Raw genomic sequence first — 25,542 nt, 5'->3', positions numbered from 1 at the left:
AAATAACATAACGGCAATTTTTTAATTTTAATTTAGTGTTATATTTAATTAAAAGTTGTAGAATGATCCACATCCATCAAGATCAAAAAGAATATTTTTAGAAGTTGGACTAGGGTTATCATTTTGCACACATTTTCCCAAAAAAGAAGGGAAAAAGCGACCTCTAAAAAGCTGCTTATTAATGTACCTGCTAAAGTACTTAAAGGCCAACAAAAACAGCACACAGCTGGCACGTAATCCACACCTGAACGGCTCTAGTATCCAGCTCTGTCACTTTCAGCATTCCCTGCTGCACTCATGAGAACGGTCCTCTGAGGTCTGGAGAACAGAACAGGATGTGCCCGGACTCCATTATTTAGCCATTTGTTCCTGTGCATACAGCGCACACTTCAGAGAGCAGGCACGGCAAAGCGGAGCCGAGTTTGGCTGCTGCTCTTTACGGGACCCAACACGACCAATCGGATCACGCACCGGCCCGCATGCATGCTACAGCCTTTTACTGTATGCCGTGTAAATTATTTACTTTGTCCCACTCCCTCTTCCTCTCTGTCCCTTCACAGTAAAGCACGAGATCACAAACTGTTTTGATAAATAAACTGTGCCGAAATAATGAATCATCGCAAAAGCACACCAGGGAGGTTACACATCTTTCCTCTGCACTTGCACACTTTACTAATGCACGCAGGGTGTAGATTGCAAAGACAATCAAGGTCATTCATCTGCTATGAATAATTAAGGATGTCTTTTTGCTTGACGCATCATTCCTGTCTTTTTACAGTCAACAAATTTAACACTTGGAGCACTGCTCCTGCCCTCAAAGGAGACTTTGAATGGTTTTTAATTGATTGCGATATCATTAAATAATGTTTTAATAATGTTTTTTTATGGAAGCAGAGATTGGCATAAGTTTGCTTTTGTTTGTTTTTGTTGATTTTCTCATGAAAATGACAGTTATTTTGTTATAACAAAGAAACACGTTTTTTTCCCCTCGTGATAACGACATAGATGTCATTATCACAAGCTCACAAATGTCATTATGTCATGAAGAATTGATATATTTTTACAATACGCAGCAAAACAAAGCCGTTTATCAGAAAAACACTAGACGAACTGATCAATTTAGCATAGATTACTTTAATCCTCGTCCAACGAAGGGCGGATTGTGCTGATGTTGTCAATCATTGACAACGTCCAAATTAGTCATCGTCATTTGAAGAGAAGACTGTCCCGCCACGGTTGTTCAGGTGACTAAAGTGATCCTGTGATTGTGGTCAATTTCATCAGTGACCGAATGAGGGGATCAGATCATCTACATGGTTTCAGAACGATATGTGAGAGGTACAAGCTGGAAGGACTGCGTCTCTCTTGGGACAAAAGTAAAAAACTTGTTTGATTTCTTGTGATAGCGAGATAGTAGATGTTGTTATCACGAGAAAATGGGGAACAATAATTAGCAAGGTATGTCGGTCTCAGCTTCCGTAGATTTAATGGTCAGATTTCCAAGTTAAATTTGGTACGGAGAATGACTTTCCAAAATGATCCAGTTTTTCCAGAAGATAAAAGGCAACTCTGGATGTTGATTAGCCAATCAGGGCACAAGGGTTAGCTAGTACAGCATCCTGTGGTGATGGTCAACTTATCATGTACTGATGAAAAATGTATGTGCATCTTCTAAAGTTAAGTGAGTGAAAGTTGTTCTCCGCATTTGACCCATTCCCTGGGGGAGGGGTGAGCAGCAGACACAGCCGAACCATTTGGTGGTTTAACCCCCCAATCCAACTCTTTAATCCTGAGTGTCAATAAGGGAGGCACTGGGTCTCATTTTCAGAGTCTTTGGTTTGACTCAGTCGGGATTTGAGCTCACGACCTTCCAATCTTAGGGCGGACGCTCTACCACAAGGTCTGCTTGAATAGAAGAGAAAACGCATCATTTATAATATTGTCTAAATGCTTAACATTACTTTTTGGTTATACAAAGCAATTCACATTCAAAACGAATAATCATAATTTGTAGAAGTGGATGCAGTTTATTTTTTCCAGAAACTTGACAGTTTTTTTAAATACTCGTTTAATTTATTTACCAACAAATCTTTTTTTTTTTTCTTACTTCTCCATGTTCATGTCCCTAAAAACCACTGAAAACCTTACGGTAGCCAATGAGCTCGAAGACCCTCCCCCACGCAAAAATAAGATCAGTTCGGTAGTAAAAACTTGAAAACAGAAAGCAAAGAAGGAGAGGCAAAAAAAATTGAAAATACAAATAAATATTTCTTTCAGTTTTAGGTTTGAGTTATTTTTATTCAAGTTTTACATTTACAGATATTTTCTCAAATTTTCAGTATTTCTTATAATTTTACAATATTTTGTTTTCAAACTTGCATTTTTATTTTCCACGTTTTCAATAATTCCTTCAAGTTTTCAGTTTGTACTTTTGAGTTTATGTCTTTTTTCCAATTTTCTTCTCAAAATTTACAATCTAGTTTTAAAATGTAATTTTAAACTGATCCTAATTTGACCCCATATAAAAACATGAACTTGCATTATTAGCATGAGAACATGTTTGACATAATGCTTGCTTCTTTCACTGCAGGTCAGATGTAGATTACCTGCGTTGTCTTTAGAGACAGTGAAAGCGCACGTGAGAAGATGAATGGTAAAGATGGGTTGGTGGGGGGTGCACAGAGGCGGTGCGGAGGGGAGGGAATGTCTAAAGAGGCTCGTGCCGCCACGGAAGGTTGCACTCGAGGAAAATCGATCCTCTGCCTTCAGAGAAAGGAATTTATGAAGCTGGAACATAAACGCAGTCATGTCCAATTAGCTCCTCTAAATTTACGAGGCGAGGCGGAGGAGGAAGTAGGAGGGGACATGGTGATAAAGACATCAGCAGAAACCAATAAGGCGTGCTCCAGATCATTGATCTCAAGTTCATACAACTTCCATTCTGAGCTTGGTCTCTTCCAGCTGTTCTAGAAAGAAAAGGCTGGAGGACCGGCCAGCTTCAGGCCCATTCTAATAAACAGTTTCTACGTTTTATACAGGGATTTACATAAAGGTATACATTTAATTACTAAACCAATCATTTGCTTTAGTTTTTAATTCAACGATTTTCGATAAATGGCCAAAAAGTGACAGAATTTAAGCTTAAGTTACTGACAGGTTATAAAGAAATGCTACTTTTAGAATCCACATCTAGAACAAACACCAAAGAAAGTTCTCCTTTCTGCATGTAAATCCACTTCCTGGTGGATGACTGAACCTCATTGCAAGGTAAAGGTAAAGGTCAGCCATCTGCATAGAGAAAAAAGTAAAGGTGAAAGCATTTTAAACTGGAGAAAAGCTTTAAAGAAGAGCCGTTTTACTTGAACTGATTTTCTGTCAACATATTATAAGGAGAAGAGATGAAGTTTATGCTGTCAGACCTTCTGTAAACCTTTCAGACGTTCTGACAGTGAGCCCTTTATAGGGGAACTTCTTTCACTGATCAGCTACACTGTCAAATATTAACACAATTTTTTTAATCATTATCAATAAAAAAAGTAGTATATAAAAAAAAGCTTTTCTACATGTTTAAATAGTTTAGAATTTGACCTAAAGCTGATAATATGAAGCAAAGCTTACAAAAATACTTCACCAACCTCGGCTGGTGTGATTCAGAGAGAAAATAATGTTAACACTGCAAAGGTGGAGCAATTAAAAAAAGAAGAAGAAGAAAAAAAGCCCACAGCATAAAGCTGGATAAATGAAATCATGAAAAATATCTGGTGGGTTAAAGTAGTGTTGTGAGATTGTGAAGGTGTTTTTTAATACACGAGAGCCCGAAGGCTGGTGGGACTATAGCATGTTTTCTTCTGTTTATTACTGGTGAGAACTCATGTGACGCCCTCAAGTAAGCAGCAGCTTGTGCTGCCGAGTTCTCCAGGTTCTTGGTTCACTCTGCAGAGTTCTACATAAACACAGAGGAAAACAGATTGTTTAGCATTCTCTGCTCATTTGAGCTGAGTCCACTGGACTCTTATAGAGTGAAAGCAAACTGTACCGGACCATCAAAAAAGCATTGAGATGTAGACTTTACTGAGACTAAATCTAGCTTTAAGTCTTTAAAAATTTAACCCTTTAAAGCTCTTCAACCATTTACGCCATTAATGTAATTTCCGAAGTGGAGAAAAACAGGCATGTGCTGACAGTGATGTGATGCATTTCTGTGCAAAGCCAATAAAAGATGCTTTTCTCCACATCAGAATCATCTGATTCACGCAAACACATCAAAGATTTACTAAAGGTCAGTGTGTTTTCTTAGGTGTCACCAGTGACAACTGTAGTTTTAAATGGTTAAAGTTAATTTTTTAAAAAAAGTGATTACATAGCAATATATATATAGTGTATACATATGTTTTATGTGGAGTTTAAATATGTTGTAAATGACCAAATATTCTGGCAAAAAGTCTTATGAAAGAAATGATTGTTATCTCATTCAAACATTTTATTCATCATATTTAAGAAAAGCAATCATTTTTTTCAGACAAAAAGTATAATTCTACAACTATAAAAATTTTAATAAAAATATTTACTAGGAAGTCAAACAATCTAAAGAGCAGCAATGAGCCAATGCCAAATTTATATTTAAAATTACACATTCTCAAGCAAAGTCTTTTAGACATTCTAAAAAAATGTGACTCTAATTTTGCTTTAGAGGTTTTGCATACCATAAATATCAAAAAGCCTTTGAGCTATACAGTTTTTTTATTCAAATAAATTGATGTGAAAAGACAAGTGTACTTCTGTTATTTATTAAAATAACATTTAAAATCAAAGAAATTTCAGTAAAATTATAAGAAACTCCAGTTCAAAGATTTAATGGCCATACATGGTTAGGTGACTATAAGACTGAATCTAAATTCTTCCCCTACGGTTTCTCCCTATCACTACATTTACCCCTCCCAGCGAGAGTTATGGAACATCAGTGTTTTTAATTTTGGACGACACTTCCCCTCACTGACATCATCATTTTTTGACTGTCATCTATGTTATCGCGTAGCTGCTAGTACTCGGGCAACAGTTTTTTATCTTTAAAAAGTCATGCTAAAACAAAAAAAATCATTACATTTAAATGTAAAATGAAAAAATGTATATCTCCCATGTGGCACAACGTGACACATATCATCATTGTGGGGGAGGGAAACGTAATAAAGAGTCCCCATGGTTAACCCTTAAAAAATGTATTTCAGACACCCCTACCGCTACAAATGCCCCACCAATTGTAGGGGTAGGGGAAGAATTTGGATTTGGCCTAAAGCTACAGACACACCTGGCATGAGATGTGCGTTCAAGAACATGCCTTAGGCATGTTCACCACAGCTGGTTTATCTTGCAACTTCTTTGTACATAGAGCTCAAAAACAGTTGTAGAAACTTGTGTAGGTACTTGTGAATGTGAGAACTTTGAACGCAGAAGCTCAAACGTGGGTTTACATTGACTTTTCATTGGAAGTGGCCGCTTGAATGCATGTTATCGGGGGCATGTGAAGTTTTTCATCGTAGTTTTTTATGCTCTTGAACAGGATAAAGCAGGGTTTAGATATGGACAGATTTGAAACATAATTTCCAAACAACTGCTGTGTCAGTCACTCTGAGGTGCTAGGACTTTCCAGAAAAAGCTCAACGCTTTGCCCCCATTAGACTCTCTTTTTGTGTCTCCATCAGATTGTGCAGCCAGGGGTGTTGTAAACGTGAGATGCTGCTCCTCAGTGACGGCTGATTGAACATGGAATAGTGGAGGGAGACCTCCCGCTGGGTCACAGCTGCATCATTTCAGTCTGTCATCATAGGTTAGAGCACATTGATGTAGAGACTCCTCCTTCCTGCTTCTTCTCCAGTTGTGAATCCAGACTTTCGTGTCTTAATTCTTCATTAACCATTATGGTCGCTTTGTGCATTATTTAGATTCTCTCTTTTTTGTCATCTTCCAACTCTTCCAAAGCCCATGTCCACAACCTAGTTTTCCCTGTGCACTCCTTAGTCAACACTGGTGCAACGGGCAGAACCAAAGCAGCTAAAAGGACATGGCTGCAAAGACCAAAACAGAAAGAGAAGGAAGATGAAGTGGAAAATCTCAGAGGAGGACAAAAGTGAAATGCTGACAGTCAACCGCAAAAGAGTGCATTTGAAAGCAAAAAGAAAGAGGGGAAAAAAGAAATGAGAGTGAGACGGAGCGATATCTGTGTCCCCGATGAGGGATAAAGAAATACACGTCGACTACAGTAAAGAGACACATAAAGCCCCATTAACTGCTGCTTCCAGCAGCTTTTTCAGGCTCGGCCACCACATGACTCCCCCTTGATGTTTGTTTATCTTTCTTCTTACTTATCCCTTTTAATTGCTGCTTCTCTGCTCTCTGAAAGAGACAGACCCAAACCATTAAATACTCGGGGCCAACATGGCTTTGGACAGAGAACATGGGGGAAATGTTCAGATAAACACACATTTAGTAAAGCCTGGACAGAGATACTTTATCATCTCTTGAACTTAAAACATTTGGCTCACACTAGAAGAATATTTAAGTTATTAATATGCACTAAAAGCTTTACCTTTTACTTTAAAAAAATTAAATTTCTGTTTTGTAATCTTTTCTCATGAAGTAATAACTAAAAAAAATGTATCCGTTACTATTTATATACTTAGTTGCTGTGTGTACAGTAAGTAAAGTCAGTGGTACTGACTTTAAACCTTGATAAGAACTGCAACCTATGAAGAAAAATGTAGATAAAAAGTAAAAGTAAAGTAAAAAAAACAATAATGATTTTTAATTGTTTCAAATGGTTACTTGGACCACCAGTTAATTTGTTGTTGCAGGTTTTTCATTTTTTAATCGATCACACGGACAATCCAGCTTGAGTTGTCCATAAAATAAAATAAGCTAAGAAGATGATAAGTTAAACTAAGAAGACGATGGTAAGATAAGATGATAAGATGAAGATAAGCTAAAAAGACGACAAGATAAGTAAGCTAAGCTAAGAAGAGGATAAAATAAGCTAAGCTAAGATAAGATAAGATAACCTAAGAAGACAATAAGATAAGCTAAGCTAAGGTAAGATGAGCTAAGCTAAGCTAAAATAAGCTAAGCTAAGATAAGCTAAGGAGACGATAAGATAACCCAAGAAAAGATAAGCTAAGAAGAAAATAAGATAAGCTAAGAAGAGGATAATATAAATTAAGCTAAGCTAAGATGATAATAAGATAAGCTAAGTTAAAAAGATGACAAGTTAAATTAAGTTAAGCTAAGAAGATAGTAAGATAAGCTAAACTAAGTTAGGAAGACGATAAGATAACCTAAGATAAGATAAGAAGACAATAAGATAAACTAAGAAGACGATAAGACAAGACAAGACATAGGATAAGCTAAGAAGACGACAGGATAACCTAAGCTAAGATAAGATGAAAAGAAAATAAGATATGCTAATAGGACAATAACACATGATAAGATAGGATAAGATGATGATAAGATAAGCTAAGAAGATGATAAGATAAGATCAGTTGACCATAAGCTAAGCTAAGAAGATGATGGTAAGAAAAGATGAAGATACGCTAAGAAGACGATAAAATAAGAGTTTATTGTTATTTCTACATCTTAATAAATACCGTATAATTGTACAGCACCCTTCTACCTTCCTTGCAGGCCCAAAGTGCTTTACATTCACAGACCATTTCTCCCATTCACACACATTCACACACTGCTGGCAGCTCTACTGCAGAACAGTGGCACCAATTGTCCACCAGTGGCAATTTTGGGTTCAGTGTCTTACCCAAGGAAACATAGGCTGGCAAGATGGGAATCAAACCCAGAATCTTCCAATCAGGAGTCGACCCAACCGCTGCACCAAGTACATTGGAATTTTTCTTCGGAGGCTCTCGTTTCAGGATGAATTAAGCTACAGAAAACAAGAAAACTTGAACAAGGATCAATAAAATAAAAATGAGAAAAAAAATTATTAAAAATATGAATGAATTGCAGAGAGAGGCATGATGCAATCATAACCACATGTTAATGCTGTGTTCCAACTATTCCACGTTTGCACATTGTATCGTTGTTAAAGCATTTGTGGGTTTTTTTGTCTGCATTCCCGCTGTCTTTGGCAATTCAACACGTCAGTGTTAATTATAGAAATACAGCAGCAGGTCAACACAAAAAGAAAACTGAAGCCAGTCTCTGGACTTCACTAATGAGGTGGAAACCAAAATGATTCAAGGATCTGAAAGCTTTGGATTTATATTGACTGATGGGGTTTTCAGCAACCTGAAACAGCTGTGGTGATAAACTAAAACTAGGTGTGACAACAAGAAGAAAACACTCAGACGGCCAACAACAGGAACAAAGACACAACACAAAAAGTTACACAAAATAAAACATCCTTTCCAAAACCTCTAACACTAAGGCACTCCCTACAGCAGTGGTTCCTGACCTTCATTAGGCCTCGGACCGGTTTCCTATCAGACAATATTTTTAACGGACCGGTTTGTCTCAACATCACCGAGTTTACAGGTTTTCAGTAATTAATCAGCCAACTTCCTCTTCTTTTTGGCTTTTCCCTTTGAGGGTCGCCACAGCGAATCAGCTTCCTCCATCTAACCCCGTCTTCTGCATCCTCTAATACTAGCTACCTTCACATCTTCATTCACTATATTCATAAACCTCCTCTTTGTTTTTTGTCCAGTCAACAGCTGATCAAATTAAGTTGTTGTTTTTGAGCAAGCTGAGGGTTATAAAACTTGGATGCAAAAGATACACTTTTATCACATCATCCCACTCGGTTGAATTTCAACAATTTTGTTTGTTTTGCTTTTATTTGTTCTTACTTTCCTAAGAACTACAGGCAGAAATTAGCAAAATACACAAAACATCTTGTCACATGACCAATTTTTTTTTTTTTTTTGGATAATCCCTTCTTTTAAATAACACTTAACATACTTAAAGTAAGAAAACCTAGGAAAGTAATTCAAATTGGACACATTAGCTCGTTTCTTCCAATGACCCGGAGCATATTTTTTGTTGGAATACACCCAAATGGACCCTGATCTGGGAGCAGGTTATGCTATTTTCATCAGGAAGGATAAGATATAAATGTCACATCAAAATTAAATTTGGTCAGTTGAACACAGTTATAGGCAGAAATCCATTTACTGTTGCACATTTCTACTCTGCTGAGTACATCCACTTTAAATATCACTTCCTGTACTTTGGTGGAATTGTGTCTCCACAAGTGCAAGTGTTTTTAAAAGTTAAATGAAACTTCAAACGCTCATTTAAAGAAAGTATTTTTGAAAAATCCTTCACTGCACCGCTGCTTTCACAGAAACCAAAACTGCATTCACTGGGCTGATAAACAGAAGCACTCACACATAATTAAGCCACTAATTAAAATCCTACCTTGTGAGTACTTTCTAATTTGCATCCCTCTCTTCCAACTGTAAATAATTCCCATTTCTCCCCCCCTTCCCCCTCCCCATCGTCTCTTTACCACCTCCATCAACACTGTGATTGATCCAGCTGTCCTTACTTAAGTTCCCGTTGCTCAATGCTGTTCCTGCTGCTTTGATGACTTTGCAGTCGGCGCAAACATCTTGCACATTAACATATGATTGTGTCCATGTATTATTTGTGTGGGGAGGGATCGAGGAGGGGAGGGGGGGGTGTAAGGACAAATCCCAGAACGAGCTGTCAACCGAAAGAGAGGAAGCAAAGAGACATGGCACTCGGAAAGTCGGAATGTCACATCGTTCATGCGGAAGGAGTGCAGAGCTGGAAGTGCTCTTGGTCTTTGTGGGATGCAAGGTAGAGGTCAGAGGAATGGGTTGAGGGTATCGAGCGTCCTTGAAGTTCCTTCAAGTAACGCGTCGGGATTCTAACGCCTTACGGATTCCAATGAACAGAGATTTGTGCCAGCAGTGCTGCTTTATAGGCAAAATTCATTCTTCAAACTCGCGAGGCTTTGATGCTCATCCACAGTATGTCAGCTGTCTGGATGACTGACAAAACGGAGGCCATTTCTATTAGTACGAGGAATCCATTAGGCCTGCATGACACAAACTGCACAGCAATGTACCTAGAAAATTACTCTGTTCCTGACTATTGATTTATACTACGACTCCAGCTCCTCCACTTTCTACATCGGACAGATAAGATTTATCAGCAAAGATGCAGGGGATGAGAAGCGGTGATATGTTCAGCACTGTCAGTCATTCAGCGCAGGCATTAGTCACTGCGCGTCTGCTTCTCTGATTTGTTGTCCGTCGTTGGCGCTCCCAGATAAATGCGTGAAGCAGAAACACACACCTGTCTCATTTGACGCACGTTTTCCCATGCACCAAAAAGAGATGTTCAATTTCCGTCTCCGCTGAGTGGACAGCTTGTGTCCTTCAGAGCGGAGGCAGAAAACAAGGCCCCGTCGATGGATGGATCCTCCGTGGCTCCTGTCAGCGCGATTGCCGATCAAAGCAAAACTAGCGTAATTTATTAGATTGAAATCTTGTGATTCAACACCAAACTGAACAATTGACTGTTTCCAATCCCTCCTTTTCAGCTTTATGTAATCTTAGAATAATTAGGGACATATTTTATTGATTGAAACTTCCTACCTCGCTCAGGACAAGTTCAGAGAGTGCGCGATGGATGAGCGTGGGGAGGAAAGATTGAAGTATTCATCTCGGCAGAATACAGAGGCCATTCTTTGAATATTTGATGCAGACGGATAGCTGTTCACTCCAGCGGAACAAACTGGATTGGAGTCCAGTCGCTCATCTGGAAAAGGCTGTAATTTAAAGTCATACTTGCTGAGTGTCCTTAAGATCCTCATTTCCTTTCTGGAAGAATCTCAACCGCTAGGTTTGCCCACCTGGGTCCCACCTTGAGCAGAGTTGAAAATGTAGATGGTAAATGTTCTACGGTAATTGTTAGTGCTGTTTTCTTTGCAAATGGGAGCATGCAACTGGGTATTAGGGGTTCATGGGGTTAGGTCAAGAAAAATCAACACCCATAAACTAAAACAAAGTAACCCCGTGGTCAACACCTGCATAACTGGACACTGTGATCAAACCAATCCACTGTACATACAAACATCACATTTTGTTCAAATCTACTTTTGATTTATTTATATAACATTCAAAATGTATTTATCGAGAGGAAAAAAAATGTACACCACTACATTCTGAATTTGAGTGTGCGAACAGCAAAACAAAGCTTTTGTGCCGTGATATGTGAAGCTAAACTGAGGAACAGATTGAACGTAGGGTGAACGAGTTGTCCTCACACTGAACATTAAACAAAAAAAACAAAATAAGAAATATGGGAAGATCAATCTCATGAGATACTCCCAATGGTGTTTTGAATCCTGCAGGCGTTGAAAGAAACCTTTTTGGCGGACAATGCTGGTCCGGTTTTCATCTTTTTATCTTCTTTTTTGTTTGCATTGTTTGTAATGTATGTTTTAAAAAATATTAATAAAAAAAGGCTCCTGATCGCAGTTATTGTGCAAATAAAAGTTGACCCCTTCATGCTGCAACATACCATTTAAACCAGGATTCCACTGTGGTGGAATTTTTGTTGATCCGATGAAATGAAGAAATGTCAAACGTTTTCATGAAAGTTTATTAAACAGAGCAGAGAAAAGTACACGTTGGCGAGCATGGCGGAGAGGTCTGCAGAGCTCTGATCTGTGATGAAGGACGCTCACATTTTATACAGTCATATAATCAGCAGTTAATCGGAAGCTTCCAGACGGGAGCGTAAATGCCATATCTAATATGAACAAGATGTTCTAATGAAATCAAAATGTTTACACATTGTGCTCAGGGTGTTCTGACAATAAGAAAACAAGACTCAGAGGATGAGACATAATGAAATGTATAATTTCCATGACACCACCTAATGTTGCGGGTTAGAGTACCAGTACTGAATTAGGGTACCAATTGTACTAGGGTACTAGACCAGCAGTCTGGAGGTTGGGGACCCGTGATTTAATGGGAACAGCCAGCACATCAAAGACACCCAAAGTGTCAAAAAATTACTCGGAGAGGTCCTTAAACAAACGTCAATATGTGTCGAGTTGGAAGTGAGAATGTTTGTGTGGTAAGTGTGTTGTGAAGTATTTGTAAGGATAATGTAAGTTGGGGGTACCAACTTTGTCTATCGCAGAGGGCGCCAGGGCTGGGCCTGTATACAACAGTTGCTACTTCTGTGTTTAGAAGCGAGTGCCGATTTGCTGCTATTTAGTGTTCAACAGGTTAAACTTTTAGGGCGCGTTCAATGAACATCTTTTTATGTAGACCCCACGACCCCACTTAAAAGCTTGTGTAGCACCGAGTGATTATGAGCGTTCTGGACGTGGAAGTCCGAAATTCTTCTCTATGCGTGTTTCATTGAAAGTGGCTGCTTAAACTTTTAGCAAGTCGACTCAGCCAGTGTGTATTCATCTTTAATTTGTGACCTGACACCTGCAGCATGTTCAAAGACAAAAGTATGAATGAACATTTTGGCTCCACAGGTCCACTGAGCGGCCTACAACCTTGATATGATATGATATGCCCATTTTTCAACAACAAATAGTCTGAATCTATCTTTAAAGAACAGTAGTTACTAAAAGTTTACTCATAATTTCATAATTTATGACTTATTAGGTCTAAAATTCTTCCCTTTCATCAGTAATAAATCCACCCAGTTATTTTATGCCAAACCAAACCATCACAACCTTTCAATTTCAGTTGTTTTTTTATAGTTTTAAATGTATTTCTTTCCATCTTCCTTCAGTTTTCTTCTAAAGCTACTCTGCTTGAAAAATAAAATGGGACAAAAACTCAGATGGATGGGCATTTGCTGAATCTGTGAGAGCAAACATCAATACAAAAATGGGACATTTTGGTTCTGTCAGTCACTTCTTAGACAAAAAAGGAACGTATCCGAGACCGAAACGTGACTGAGAGTAACATGAGCCAAAGATAGAAACAAGTCTCAGGGGCATAGCAGAAGTGTTTGTTTCAGACGGTTTCTTCAAAACCCTCATTTCTGGTGTGCAAACACACACGTGCAGAAACAACACTTAAATGACATATTGTAGTATTTTTTCTTTACATATGAGTTTTCTTTACATTATGGGATGCTGTATTTGCTCTAGATAGTAATCAGTAGTTGCACGTGTCTTTTTTTTATCCTCATCTTTTTATAGTCCCCTTCCACAATACCTGCCCTCATTAACACCACCCTAACAACCAAGGTGTGATTACATTGTACTCCTGCTGCCTTTTTGGACTTGACGACACACACTCATCACACGCCACAATTTGATTTTGCACGTGTTAACGGGATCATCTCTTTCTTCTGAAGGTGCAAGTGTAACCTCCACGCCTCCCTGTGCCTGCTGGTTGACGGGAACCTCCAGTGCCAGTGTGAACACAACACCACCGGGCAGGACTGCCAGCGATGCAGGAAAGGCTTCAAAGCTCGGTCCTGGAAAGCAGGTTCCTACGTGCCTCCACCCAGAGGAAGCCCCAACACCTGTACGTATCCCTGCCCCAGGCGTCAAATGATTGCGCTGACACGGTTACAGATAGAGTCGCACCATCTTTTTCCTGTCTGTCTCTTTAAAATTAAGTATGAAATGGTTTCATATTTACAAGCAGATACTCCAAATTGATTTTTTTCCTGACTGATGAATGCAGACACTTTTATCATGAGGTCCTAAATGAAAAGTGGGACTGAGGGAGCGGGCCGAGAAGAAAGAACAACTTGAGAGATGATGACGAAGAGGCTGAGCGGATCAGAGCTGTGTAATAGCAGGGGAATGTGTGGGGAGGAAATCCTTTTGGAGAGTGTAGCCAGCTACAGTAGCGAGCCGTGATAAAATAATAATCTAGGGCAGCCCCTCCCTGCTTCTCTCCTTTTGCACTAATATGGATGCACGGGGAGAGAAAGACACACGGAAACGCAAACATATTCACCTGTACCTGCGCATAAAGTATAGAACCAACCTTTTTTTTCTTTTCCTGCCGTAATGCTGTTGTTTCTTTCCTAATGGCACTACCGTTCACCTTCAGAGCCCACCGCCAGCCTTTAAAAACTCCTGAATCCCATTAGTGGCATTTAAAAATTAAAATGTTTTCAGCTTGTGCTCGGTAGCTTGCAAAATGGTCAAGGCTGGCAAAGAAGTTCGGTCTCTGCAGATTGCATTATGCACGCCCAGCGGGGCCAACTTTAAAACGCTATGCAGAGAAATATGCAAGAAAAGCAAAAAAAAAGTGTCTTTCCCTTAAAAGATATAAATGTGATGAGGGACTTTGAAAACAAGGGTTTGGGAGTGGGTAAAATTAGGAAAAAGATGGCTGAGGCGGGGCAGATCCCATAATTACTCAGAGATATGGAGAGGTGGGCCACAATAAGCCCTTATTTTGCTCAACAGCTCTCTCTGCCACCTGAGTCTGAGGAATGAGGCAGAGTCAAGTCTTTAGGCAAATTGAATGCATAAATAAACAAGCTCTGATCTTTTCTTTCTTATTCTCTTTCAGGTACAATTGCTGGCTCCCCCTCCGGTTCCAGTAAGTAACATGCAAAGCAGGAAAAAAATCTTCTTCTTTTGCTTCCTAATTTCTGTCTATTCTTGCATTGTTTTGGTAAAATTCCCTTTTAACCTCTTCCTTTCCCAAACTCCACCTCTTCCCCTGTGATGTTCTACCGGCTCTCCAGTCAATCATTACTATTCCCCACATCCCCTCTCTCAGTGCGGCAGCTTAGGCCCTCTATGCTTCATTATTAATAAGTCTCTCTGTCGCCATGTCCTTTTATCACAGCACATCACACTAACCTGCACAGGAGGAATTCTTCCACAGTTCTGCCTCTTTATATTTAGACTAACGACTGCGCTGGTGATGGATGGAGAAAAGGAGGGACGGGAGCGGGTGGTGTTTAGTGAATGGAGCAACAAAAGGGAGCTAAGAGGGAAGGGAAAGACACAGAGAAGCTGCAGAGAAGGATGCGGGCATATGTTAGCGTGTTGTAATGCAGCGTGATTCCGGGCGAAGAGCTGGAGGAGGCAGGAATAAAAGGGAATTTGATTAGGGATTCTCTCTGTGGAGAGGCTCTCAGCCTCCGAGCTGTTAGACAGAAACGATCGGTAAAGTGGCAACATCAACCCTGACAGCATTGGGCTTCTCTCCACATGGCCCAGCAGCGCAGAGCCGAAGCACGGACAAACCCGGCAATTGGACTGCACTGCAGAGGCCCCGCTTTTCTAAAAAGCCTCTTCTGGCAATCAAACTGAACTGTGTGGTTGTTTGGAAAAATAATGGCTTTGACTGCAGTTAATGGGCTGATTATGGTTTAAGTGGTCGGGATCAAGACTCCCGCAGCTCCAGTTTGTTAATCAAAATTTTTGGGTGAGTTTCAAATTGCCGTGACACCATGAGGGAAATGTATTGATGCTAAAGCTGACAGCGAGAGGATGAGGTTAAAGACCAACTCAGATAAAAAATTGTGTTGGGGTGGGGTTGCTCTGTGCAATTTTCTAATGAACACTGACGTTTTTTTTTTTTATTTTTGGTTAAAAACTGTATAATCATGATTGCACAAGTACTAGTAATGCTTTTAAGTAGATCAAAAGATGATTGAAGTGGGACTTTAAGGGTGAAAATGAGAGAAAACCAGCTATTGAAGAGTTTACCAGTGTAGGTAAGCATTATTTGACCGTTTCTTTTATCTTTCTGTATGTTTTTAGACCTCCGACATCTGAGCATCTGAGTTCCTTTGCTTGCAGATAATCTCACTAACACCCACAATCAGCAGTTTCTTTATAACATTAACTCTACAGAAATAAATCTCGTAACGAGAAATTATTTTTAGAATTAAAACAAATGCCTCTCCGCAAAGGTCACCCAAAAAGATGAACATTTTTTTCCATGAATATTTTAACAATCAGTCGCCTTAGGCCATCTTTTCCTCTTATTTTGTTTTCTGTCAAAATTCTGACACTTTTTTTTCCCCTCAACAATCCTTAAAAAAACATGCTGCGGTGTTCAGAGAATTGCACTTCTTTGTGGACTGAACTGGAAAAGATGATTGACAACTCTCCGGTATCTAAAAAGCAGGATGGCGTAGACAGCAGCTGTTTAGCTCAGCATTTTTCAAATGCTGGAAAGTGAAAACGCCGGCTAACAGACAGCTTACACCACTAAAGCTTACACTACAACTTCAATTTCTTTATTGTGTGAGTGTGTAGTCCACACAAAGTTTAGTGTTCAGGAAAACTCCCGAAAGTCAAAACGAACAAGCAAAGTCTTGTGAAAGATTTGTGAATGGTAAATGAGTTTAGTGAATTATGTTAAGTGTTTGTGTCAAAAGTAATTTGTAAGCTAACAGACTGTAATATTAGTCTTCATGAAGTTAAAAATAAAGTAAATTAGCAGGGGTGCTGCTAGAATCTCCAAGGCCCTATTTACCTATATAAAGGGGGCCGTTACATTAGCAAAAGGTAAAAAAAAAAAAAAAAGATTATGCCATGCAAAATCAACTTATTGAGCTTTAAAGTCTATTATAATGTTACTTATTCACTATAAACAACCCCACAGCTGTATTTGATCCATTAGCGCATTTCCAAGTATTCCTCTAAAAACTGTCCCTCTGAGCACCAGCCCCTTCCAATCCACGAAAATGAGCAGGTTGTCTGCTGGCTGATGTCACAAAGTGAAAACAGCCCTTTTTAGGAAGAGTCTGCGCTGCCAAAAACCGCTCCCTGGGCTAACACAAACACTCAATTTCTCCATTCAGCCAGCAGTAATCAGCCGCTAGCTTTCAGCTACTCTGAAAGACTTCAGAAAAGAATGGTATAGGCCTTTTAAGACATATAAATTACCACTCTTGATACCATTTAAAATTACTGCCATTTACAATTTATGAGATCTGGACTGAGTGACCCCTCCCCCCTGATGTTCTAAACAGGAAGTACCCACATGCTCCAAGAAGTCAAAATCCCACAGACTTCTATTGAGAAATTAACACCAATCTTTTCTTTAACACATTCTTCAAAATAGTTTTTTTTCCATACATATATTATCATTATTATTATTATTATTATTATTATTATTATTTTTATTTTTTTTTACATTGCGCAAGTTATAAACTGGCCAATCAGATGCCTCAGATAAAAGTAGGTGTCGCTTCCTGGCCCTCACATCCAATGTTCAAAACGAATGATTGACAGATTCTCCCGAGCCCCCTTTTCAAGGGGTAGGGGCGTGGCCTTCCAACAGGCTCACTCCTGATTGGCAACAGTGGTTTTCATAGAAATGGTGACTCAGAACAATTTGGACCAATCACTGCTTACCGACTTCGTCTGACTCCCAACATGGTGACTGAATTGACTTAATTTCGTCTGAGCTGGATGTAATCTGTTTTCTGTGAGGGACATCACACTCACACTATCCAGTTCTCATATACAGTCAATGATTGATGTATTGATTTTAAATTGAGAATTGAAAACATTCGTTTGTTTTACTTGTTTTCAAGCACTTTTTTTCATAAAGATGTGTGAAACAAGCCTGCTCCTTTAATTTGAACAGAATCAGAATAAAAACTGTTTTGTTTTCATACTTTGACCTGCTAAATATTATATGAACACAGAGACAAGAGCTTCAGTTTGTTGCTGTCATTTAATATTGAAAAGCTGCTCACTGGTGCTTACATAAGCAACAATAATCCTTTGAAAGTATGATGTAATATTCAAAATCAGGAAAAGCTACTTTTTCTTTACTTTTCAGGAATTGTTTCTCTTCGATTTTTACTTGACATATATTTGTATATCTACATAGTGTGATATTGTTTCTATCCTTCTCCGGCTGGCTGATCATAGCTGGAGCGCAGGCTTACTACATGTGTGACAAATCAAACGCATGTGTCTGTGAATGTACTTATATGCTGTGACAGGCCGGGTGTTTGCGTCAGTGCGGGAATCATACATAATTCATCCTGCGACTTACTGGAGGTCTGAAGACATACATTGACCGTTTGCCTGCCTATTTTTATCCCCGACATTAATGTTGGATGTGGATTGTCCTGTTTCCAGAACAAGGTCGTCAGCCCATGGACCTCCAGACTTTATTTGTTCTGACTGATTTCTAAACCAAACCCAAGAAAGATGCAAACTGTTTCTGTCAGCTGCTTCCATGTACAGTAAAGTGGTCCTTTCTAGCACCGTGCACCTTCATGCTATATTTAAATCTGCCATCTCGGTGAAGAAGGGGCCGTCAAATGTTACACCAGGAAAGCACTTAAAATGTGGGTGGAGCTGGGATTTCGGCTCCGCTGTGATGTCACCAGACGTATATTTATTTATTTATCAGATTTAAGGAAATCCATTAGTTGTTTTTTTTTTATATGAAAGCACAGCAGTTTTGTTGTTCGGCTGACATCGGTGGAAAGCAAAATACTCAACAACTTGATGATGTGATTTAAAGGACTCGACTGAAGGCCTAACAGCACATAATTCGTATTTTAAAAGTCTTCAAAAACGTTTATGGTGGGAATTATTAATATTTTTTTTTTTTGGTCAGTAAACTTGACAATAAAGTCTGACAGAGTTTGTTAAGGAAAAAATAAAGACATTAGCAACTATTTTTTGGTCATAAATTGTTTAAGGTGAATTTTTGTGAGTGTGCATCCAAAAAATATTAACAATTTCTGCTCAAAACCAACTATATAACTAAATAAAAAATGTGTTCCTAAACTAATTTTAGCTTTTCCTGAAAAAAAAAAATAGCTGTTGCCATTTATAAGGTGTGCAAAAGATTGTTCCGGGAACTTAATTAAAAATGGAATTGTTAATTAATCTTCACTTATTGGAGTTTCTAGATTATTTAAACCTATGTAAAATATTTACAAAAGATACATAAAATTGTGAAGAAAAAAGGGTTGTCATAGTTGAAAGTATACTTCTAAGCAAATCAGCAATCGATCCTTAAAAGTAGAAATCGATGTAATGCATAATGTTAGCTTGATGCCAACGTTAAATGGGATTTCCCCAAACTCTTTAAAGAAAATATTTTTTAAAGTAACCATTTGTGGTCTAAAGCCCCGTGTTTAGCTCATTCTTTCTTCTTCTTCTTCTGGAATAAAGTGTAATGCTTTAACGCTAGTGACCAAACTGAAACACTCTCCAGGAGAAGCAGAACAATTGCTGGAGCTTCTCCGTCTGAGAATCCATGTAACACTGCACGACATTAACAATCTCGTTATTATTTCACTAATAAATACTACAGCATATGCACTGTATCAGATTTATATGAATATCTTAAAAACATAAATAAATGTGCAAATTCAAATTTTTATTGAATCGAACTGAATTAAGTGGATCAAAAGAATCGAAAAAAAAACGGAATTGATTCTGGAAATTATTGGTGAATATCAATATTTATTCAATCTGGGTGAAAGAACCACAACTGTGTTTTTGTGAGTGGAAAGAAGTTTTTTAAAGATTTGACTCCTTCCATTTTTTCACGTAATTTATCCACTGTTTTCCTTTTATGAATTTCTCACTTGCTTTAACTTAAGTCGGCCACTCAATTTTGTCAGCTGTTTATAAAATGTATAATGAGGCAATATCTATGGAATAATTCTTTGCATAATAAATTTACATTAATTGTTGCCTTATTTTTGACTTTCATATTTGGATCAAAAATATTAATTTGCAGCTACATGATCCTGTCCTCCTTAATTTACACCCAGTCACTGAAAAAGAGGATGAATTTAAACATTTTCTTTAGTAAAAATGCACAAATTTGATCTATTTTTATCTCTATTTTATTTTAATGTGGAGTTATATAAAAACACATTTTTTAACTTTAAATAACTATAAGAGTTCCAGTCTAGAGTCAAACCGCTGATTTTATTTGAATTTCACAGCTAAAGAACTACATTTTGGATCTAACCTGACCCTAATGTGTGCAAACCCCAGTTGTACATGTATGTGTGTGCCTGTGTGTATGTTAAGATTTATGGTGGACATATGGTGCACTTCAGAGTAAGCCATAAATCATCTTCATCCTCTCCTTCTCCTCTTGGGGATCCAGGTCTTAGATCCATCCTCACAGGGCGAACACCACTGTTTGTATTCTCTGACACACATAATATTTATACTAAGCAATCACACAAATGTTTGTTTTTTAAGTATCAGCATATATGTTCTTAATGTTACTTAAATTTAAAAATAGTTTTATTATTGATGTGTTCTAAATATTGTGTATGTTAATGCATTGCAGGAAAATCAGAGATTAACAGACTTTTTTTTTTAATTATTAAAATATATTTAAAGCAAAAGCATCAACAGACTTTAGTATGTCATAGTAGCTGCATCCTTCGTCCCAGCCGTGCCCCAGTTAAGTCAGTGAGCATGCTCAGATGAGGATTAGCGATCTATTGGCAAGAGAGTCTGATCCACTGAGGCTGCAGCCAACTGGTCAGCAGGACAGATAGGTGTTAGCGAGAAACGAGGAGAAAAGGTTGGAGAAATCACATCCTAAAACTAACCCTGCATTCGAGCCCTACTTTTACATTTCATCCAAAAATCTGGTGCCAGAGCGACAGAGGAGGTTAAATTTAAGCAGAAACACAGAATGCTAATGTGCACTCTGCTCAAAAACCTTGTTTTTAATAAAAAGTGAGCCTGCCCTTGCTTAGAAAAAGATGGAATCATGTCTTGAAAATGGTGGGACATATTAAAAACATCCATGCTGTCTATTAGTTGTCCTTGCATGTTAACTCAGTCTGAATTGCAATGGCTTCATTAGCCCTTCGCTAAATCAGTGTCCACCTCGCTGGTAATAAACGATGGGAATGCTAAGACTGACAGGTGACATTAACTATTATTGTTATACTTTTCTGGGGCATATTAACAAAACTGACAAATTACCTCATTAGATGCAAATGCACATGTGTGGAGCATGTCTAAAATATGAAAGTACATGAACAAACAGCAAACACAGAGTGTGTGTGAGAGACGGAGAGTGTGTCATGGGACAGTTAGTGATTCCATTTGCACAGACGGCCGCATATTAGAGGATTATGGCATGGATCAGCTTATATTGTTCCAGCGTTTTATCACAGAATTGTGCCGCCATTGACAGGAAAAAAGGCTTTTATATTTAAATGTAAATTGATTGTGTAAAATGTCTTTTTTTAAATTTAAATTAGTAACTGTTACTTCATTTTCAATACATATTCTGAATAAAAAATATAAAAAATGATTCTATTTCTGCAGTCCAACTTATATCTACATGTTAAGGCAACTAAATTAAGGGCAATTGCTCTCAATTTTCTTTACTTTTAAGAGATTACGATTTTGGAAAACTCAAACCTTTGGTGCTTTAGTGTTTGTTCTGCTGTAATTATTTATTATACTTTAGCACTAAAAGCACTGTGCATTACTTTTGCAGGAAAAGTATTTTTAAAAAAAGTTTGAATTCATTTAATAAAGTTTTTTTTTTATCATCTATGTTTTAGTAACTAACCATGTCTTGCACTCTTGCCTTCAAACTATAATAGCTCAGTGATCAATACTCTAATACCTGGGAGGTTGTGTGCTCCAGTCTGTTGTGTATAAAAGAAAAAAAAAACACAAACATTGACTGTTTTTGAGTTTTTAACATGTATGCGTGACTTTTTTTCTTATGAAAGAGAACAAATGTAATAAGAAATAATTTAATTTTTGCATTTCTGAGTAGTTTTCCTTTTGAATTACTGTCAATCAAACTGTTACAGACAGGCTCTGTTTGAATTAATGAGCCTTCCATCACAACAGCTCTGCAGCACATGCAATAAACCATCTGACCCGGCTAACGTGTCTAGTTCAGGTTCTGGAGAAGAGAAGATGGTATCTTCACACCGACTGCAGTCAAATGAGCCGCCGTTCACATTTCTGTGGTCAAATCAGCATCACTGGATTTTTTGTGTGAATTTCATACAAAACTTAGGTAACGGGACTGCAAACACTTGAAAATCTCCGGGAGACTCCAAGAATCGTCTTGATGTGACCACGGAAATGTGAACGGCGGCTCATTTGACCGCAGTTGTAAAGGATTGTAAATCAATGAAAGAGCATTTTGATGTTAGCTTTGATTATTTTATCAAGAACTCTGAGAAACCAATGATTGAATGTATTGATCACAGCAACGTCAATAAACATTGGAGAATTAGCTAAAAGAGTCTTTGGTGAACTGGAAGGAGAAAGAATCAGGATTTTGGAGGAAGTTCTGTCCATGAAGATCTTCACTTCCTCGTCCGATCTGACATCCAGCTCTAAACGATACAGCTGGACATTACTGATATTGCTCGACATTTTTATGTAGCAACGGTGAAGATTTACGCTAGCAAGACACAGAGCTATCATACTCAGACAGAGGGGATCAGGGGTGGGGCTACTCAGCTCAGCTCCACAAGCCACGCCCCCTCAGAGGAGATTTTGGAGACAGAGAGTTCAGGTCAACATGAAAAATATATATTTTAAGACATTTAGGTTGTGGGATTTGTGTTAAAAACTTCATAATCATAATTAAAACTACTGGTAACATTTTCTTTTCTTTTTTTTTTTTTTTAATGTCATGGGGGACTTGGTTACTCAGTACCTGGATCCACTCTATGACAACCCACTGTTTAACATTATATGAAGACCAACACCACATAATCCATAGTCGGGGTCACACCAAAACCCGTAAAAACTGGACCCAATGTCTCCATGCTTGATGTTCAGCAGTCTGTGGTTGCATTGGGGGGTTAAACCACCAAATAGTGCAAGAGTAGCTGTGACTGTAGCTCATTGCTCCTGCAGGAGATGAGTCAAATGAGAAAAATGTATCTGACGACTTTAACTTTAAATTGAACATCTTAAAAATAGCAACAACATGATAGGTCTTACCTAAAACAAATACTTGAGAAAATTGTTGAAAGTATCAAAGCTTGTGTAATCACTGCTGCAAAAACTAAAAATGCTTTTAATCACAATTTATATATATTATTTAGGATTCGTTTTGTAAAACTTTTTGTTTGCAGTTGTTTTATTGATTTTTTTTCCCTCTATATATCAAAGCTCGGAGCATTTGCATGGTAAAAGTGTAACACAAAATACTTCAATCTGACATTTAGCATGACTTTGATCTTCCTTAAGATTAGCATTTGTTGAACTCTTGACTGTCACCTTGATTCACAGACAGAGCAGCGCTTACAGCACCGAAAGGGTTAAAGAGCAGCTTTTGAGTTTAGCCTATCTCAGCAGTGTGAAATCACACTTTCATTGTGCATTCTCACTTTCTGTGTGTTTCTACCAGTGTGCATGCTTGTGAGTGTGTATGTGCACAAAAAAAAAAAAAAAAAAGCAAGGCTTTCTCCTGATAAACAATCTGAGGCAGCATCTCTTATGCTAATGTCTCATCTCGCCCATTCCTCATTGCATTTACATTCTCTGTCCTCATGCAACCGATGCAACAGCAGGAGCGAGCTCAGCCCCACAAACGGGCCGTGTCTTCCCCACTGGCTCTTTCTCTGAGCCTCCACTCACACCCACGGGGGAACCCGACACCATTCCTGATAGAACGGAGGTTCTTCCTCCTTCGCCGCCCTCTGCTCCAGAGGAAGTTTCCCCGAGTTTCTCTCATGCGGAGGCTGAACCCTCATATGCATCCCATTCGAACTTAGAAGAACCCCCACAGTCTGTTGTTCATCATCATAACAAGGATGCACATGAGTCCACCATTCGTCCACCGACCCACGATCACACAAGATCCTCAGAAAGTGAGGAAAATCATGAAACAAGCCAAGGAGGTAAGCCCCATCATAGCTTTAGATCAGAGCTCCAAGCCTCGAGGGTCGTGTGTCTGCATGATTTCCAGATGACCCATCACCTGGGTCAGGTGTGTCCAGCCAATAAGAACAAGCCAAAGCAGAATATGTTGGAAAACATGCAAGAAAGTTGCCCTCAAGGCCTGGAGTTGCTCATCCCTACCTCTAGTACAGGGGTCTGCTACCTGAAGCTCCGGAGCCACATGTGGCTCCTCGAACCCTCCATTGTGGCTCTCTGATTTTAAAAAAAGTTTTAAATTGAAACTAAAGTAAAAAAAAAAGAAAAAAGTAGTAGAGTTAAAAAAATAAACTCAAACATTATTCCAACAGTCCGTAACACGGTTTATAGTTTAAAAAAGTCAAGCTACAACATTTTGACAGATTTGTGATCGTCATTTGTGATGTATCAAAGAAAATCAATTTGAGGTCAGTAAGCACAACCAAAACAAAATTTCTGTTCAAGGGTTAATAGACAGATTTTCTATTTTTGAACAAATTCAAGTATTTTAGGCGCCTCCTTAAGGTTAAAAAGTAGTGTCACTGAAGCTTAAATATTAGCTCAACTCTAAAATAATCTAAAAAATCTTAGTAAATGCCAAAAAACTCCAAAAAGCAAAGAATGTCAATTTTTAAAACTAAAAATGTAACTTTTTAACATAGTTATAATATAAATTGGCAGGAATATTATTCCAGAATAAATCAACTTAAACCTCAAAAAATGAATATTATTATACTCTCCATAAAATATATATCTTGTTCAAATTATAAAAGTTAAAAATAAACACAGGATTACATCAGACCATTAATAACAATAAAATGTGCTCTAAAGGGTGAGCTAAGACTTTGTGGCTCCTGATGGGTGGTGGTCAGCAAAAAAAAAAAAAAAAATCAACCCAAATGGCTCTTTTAGCGCTAAAGGTTGCAGACCCCTGGTCTAGTAAATATAGCAAATACTGATAGAAATAGAATTGTATTGTTCAGTTATAGTGTTTATAGTGTGAAATGGTTCAAATTTAACCCTTTAACACCGGAGCCCCAGTGTTAATGTTCTTTGATTTGCTGTCAAAGATTTTGTGTTAAAGCGTCACCGGCGACGCCTTAGGAGCCTTTAGCACAGAGCATAATTTTCCTCACACTCAGCATCTCTGATAGCCTTAATTGGTTTAGGCGTTCACTTTCTGTCGATGTTAGATGGTGAGATGTTCAGGAGGAATGCAGTAAAGTTTCTGAGTTCTGGAACCTGTCTGATTTGTCTGTGGCAATAACTTGGCATTGTTTGGAGACACTGAGCGGATCTGAGGAGCGTCAGCGGAGACAAAGCAGACAGAATCGGGGCAAAGCCTGACTTAACCTCAACTTACTGCGGCAGATCACAACTTACTATGTTTCCTGGATTATTGCATAAGGTGTCAAGATATAAATACAAGCATCACGTGGCTTTTGAGGTGAAAATCTGCTACATTTTGGCACGGTGTCAACCTGCCAGCGAGGGGGCAGATGAAGAACTCCATCACTGTCATGGCGTACAAAGCCCCGCAGACTCTCACGCAGCTTCCTCTCTGCACGCAGGAACCCCGGGTGCTCCAGCTGCCAGCAGCATCTCATGTCAGGTTGTTTGGGTCGGTCTGATTGAGATTAATACCAAGATCGGCTCCACCCCCTCAAGGCAGCATGGGATACTGAGAT

At 38.5% G+C, this 25,542-nt stretch overlaps 1 protein-coding gene across 1 annotated transcript in view; it reads left to right on the top strand.

Annotated features, from left to right (window-relative positions):
• The window catches only part of LOC112163163 (netrin-G2), an 86,086-nt gene that overhangs the window by 33,956 nt on the left and 26,588 nt on the right, over positions 1 to 25,542 (top strand). Inside the window, exons 4-5 of the mRNA XM_024299389.2 lie at positions 13,369 to 13,541; positions 14,547 to 14,576. Of these exons, the coding sequence (XP_024155157.1) occupies positions 13,369 to 13,541; positions 14,547 to 14,576 (203 nt within the window). The remainder of the gene's footprint in view (positions 1 to 13,368; positions 13,542 to 14,546; positions 14,577 to 25,542) is intronic.

This window comes from Oryzias melastigma, linkage group LG12, assembly GCF_002922805.2.
Source record: "Oryzias melastigma strain HK-1 linkage group LG12, ASM292280v2, whole genome shotgun sequence".
Taxonomy (NCBI): Eukaryota; Metazoa; Chordata; class Actinopteri; order Beloniformes; family Adrianichthyidae; genus Oryzias; species Oryzias melastigma.
Note: the sequence above shows the minus strand (reverse complement) of the source record. Positions and strands in the feature narration are given on the sequence as shown.